This window comes from Copadichromis virginalis, linkage group LG18 (genome assembly GCF_057382275.1).
Source record: "Copadichromis virginalis isolate Kocher_CV1m ecotype Utaka linkage group LG18, C_Virginalis_male_GT1.1, whole genome shotgun sequence".
Lineage (NCBI taxonomy): Eukaryota > Metazoa > Chordata > Actinopteri > Cichliformes > Cichlidae > Copadichromis > Copadichromis virginalis.
In genome coordinates this window covers 26140387-26142831 of record NC_140635.1, presented here as the reverse complement: position 1 = coordinate 26142831, position 2445 = coordinate 26140387, and the positions used below count along the sequence as shown (strand labels likewise).

Genomic DNA, 2445 nt, shown 5'->3' with positions numbered 1-2445 from the left:
ATGTTAAATGTTAAATCTAAATGTTTAGGCTAATATGCAAATTTATTGTACGGATCAACGGAAATACCAAAATAAAAGCTTCCCGAAAACCTCCGGTTTACTAAATGTTGTAAAAAATGACTTGTTTTGAGCTAAATGTGGAAAAATGTTGCCGTTAATTTCAGCATGTTTCACTTTACAAACGGCGCCCCATAGAAAGGAGAGCGGTCTCCTGTCTGCGTACGTGTTTTGCACGGACAACAAAAACGTTTCCGCACGGACGATTTTAACAGTCGCACTGGGTGAGAGCGTGCCGTTACAACAGCATGGCGTCATGTAGTGGTAACTGAGCCGGTGATCGCTTGCAGCTTTGTTTAGTAACGAACATGTCGGGAGCGTCAGGCGGAGAGAAACGTCCTCCTCCGAACTGGATCCTGCAGCATCCCGCGGTGAGTGTGAGAGCAGCTCTGTGTGTGCAGGCAGGGAGTCTGCCAGGAACGTACTGTGAGTAATCTGTGTGTGTGTGTGTCAGTACCAGCAGATGAAGGACCTGCAGATTGAGGACAGCGCTCAGGTGCATGCAGCTTTTCTTGTATACATGGATCTTACTGAGGGTGAGTTTGGCAGGGTTCTGAAACACGGGAGTCAGTTTGAGATTCCCTGTGTAGCGTATCCTGGACTCCTTACATCTCCCAGCTCTAATTCCTTTCTTACAGGAAGAAAAACCTGATGTCATAACTTAGGCTCACACTCACACTGAGCTTCTTGCTCTCTGCAGTGCGGCGCTGGAAGGAGGTGTCCTGCGTGAAGAGTTCTGAGCTGCAGGTGGTTTTGCTGGAAGCAAGGGAGAAGGAAGGAGCGCCCACTCTGACGATCCTCCCCCTGCCCGCTCACCAGTCTGTGACTCACAAAAGGTGTTAAGACACTGGTCAAGCTCCCACACTTTTACCCTCACAGGTTACCCTGCCAAACCTCTGAATCTTACGGCTTCTTCCTTCTCTGCTATGCAGCATACGACACGTCCTGGACAGGGGCTTTCCTGTGCTGCTGTGTGCAGTAGCAGCTGACTCCACGCTGGTCTACCAGAGGATGACGGATGGCCTGGTGACACCAGACCCTCCTGTAGGACCTTTTCAAGATATGGGACGCCGGCAGCACCGGAAGAGGCGGCAGCAGCGCTGAGCAGCTGACTGAGAATGTGATGAATCGCTCAAAGATGGAAAAGAGCCCCACAGGACCCCTTCAGGGGGAGTATGTGATTGTTAGGATGACCTTGTGGCAACCTCTGGCATCGTGAAGTTCACATCAGATGCATGTTGAGAGGTTAAGGCGAAAAGAGATAAAATTAACCTTAAGAAAAGGGTGCAGAGATTAGAAGTAACATTCCTTTTTTAATGACAGTTGAGCTCCTGTTACAATATATGGAGTGGTTTGGTTTGGTTTGTTTGCTGCGGTGTATGCACACTACAGAGTTGACTAGAAGCTTTCACAATGAAATCAGGGATGCCATATCTCGTTTCCATGCCTCCAAAGAAACCTTTCAATGGGGCCGGATGAGTCAGCATCCACAAAGCTTACAGCTTTGCCAGTGAGTATATGTGATAAATTACAGGAAAAGTAGTTCCTGAAAAGGTAGTTCATTACCTAGACTGTCCTGCAAATATAAAATATCCATTTTTTGTTAATTCAAGGAAAATGATCTTTATTTGTTTGTTGTAAAACAAAAACAGACATTTCTATAGTAGATAGTAGGAAAACAGAAACTTATGTCGTTTAATTGTTTATCTGAAAGTTAATTACTTTGATGTGTGAATGGAAAAGCTGTAACACTTATGAAAATACAGCTAAAAGTTCATAATCTATGCACTCCTTGAATTTTCCAAAGCTGTCCAGTTGGTTAGATCGGACACTTCATTTCATTACTTTCTGGTTCATTCTGTAACTTTTCTGCATCTGTTCATGAGGGAAATGTCTCTGTTTGTGTAAAAAAACAACACAAAAAGGAGACACAAGGTCATAGTGTCTCAAGTCTAATATTTTGGGGAGGTGCACGTGTCCCCTTGAAATTTACGCCTATGGTTTGTAATCCATGTCAGCACATTGGTTTTTGACAATAATCCCTTAAACACAATTATTAAGACCTACTATAAATGTCAGTGATTGTTTTATTTATTTTTTAAAACAATTGTGCCTTATTTTGAAATAAACATCAGGTGTGAGAAAGACTAATAGTTTCAAATGTATTCTTTCTTAATTTTTTTAATTTATTTTTTTTAAAGGACCTAAGGTAAACATTCTGTTTTATTCTTTAAAAACTTGGTGCCAACGCTGAAGTGTGATTTGAGGGATTTTATGAATGTTAAAGGTATTTTTCCACAGCAGGCAGTTTGGCTGGAAATGGTAAGTAAACAGGTGTTACTAAATGCAGAGCTTTTGTTAATGTTAGTAACAAAAATGGCTGCTGAG

At 42.7% G+C, this 2445-nt stretch overlaps 1 protein-coding gene across 1 annotated transcript; it reads left to right on the top strand.

Moving 5' to 3' along the window:
* Nucleotides 1-234: 234 nt before the first annotated feature.
* Nucleotides 235-2204, top strand: tsen15 (TSEN15 tRNA splicing endonuclease subunit). Its single transcript, XM_085438880.1, has 4 exons — nt 235-428; nt 512-593; nt 758-893; nt 990-2204. Exons 1-4 carry the CDS (start codon nt 366-368, stop codon nt 1159-1161), a joined length of 453 nt encoding a protein of 150 aa, XP_085295006.1. The 5' UTR covers nt 235-365; the 3' UTR covers nt 1162-2204.
* Nucleotides 2205-2445: the final 241 nt, after the last annotated feature.

What these genes read in the sequence shown, in the direction of transcription:
- tsen15 (XM_085438880.1), top strand. Translation starts at nt 366, where the DNA reads ATGTCGGGAGCGTCAGGCGGAGAGAAACGTCCTCCTCCGAACTGGATC. An exon ending in GGATCCTGCAGCATCCCGCG is followed by an intron (nt 429 to 511) that starts GTGAGTGTGAGA and finishes TGTGTGTGTCAG; the next exon opens with TACCAGCAGATGAAGGACCT. An exon ending in CAGTCTGTGACTCACAAAAG is followed by an intron (nt 894 to 989) that starts GTGTTAAGACAC and finishes TCTGCTATGCAG; the next exon opens with CATACGACACGTCCTGGACA.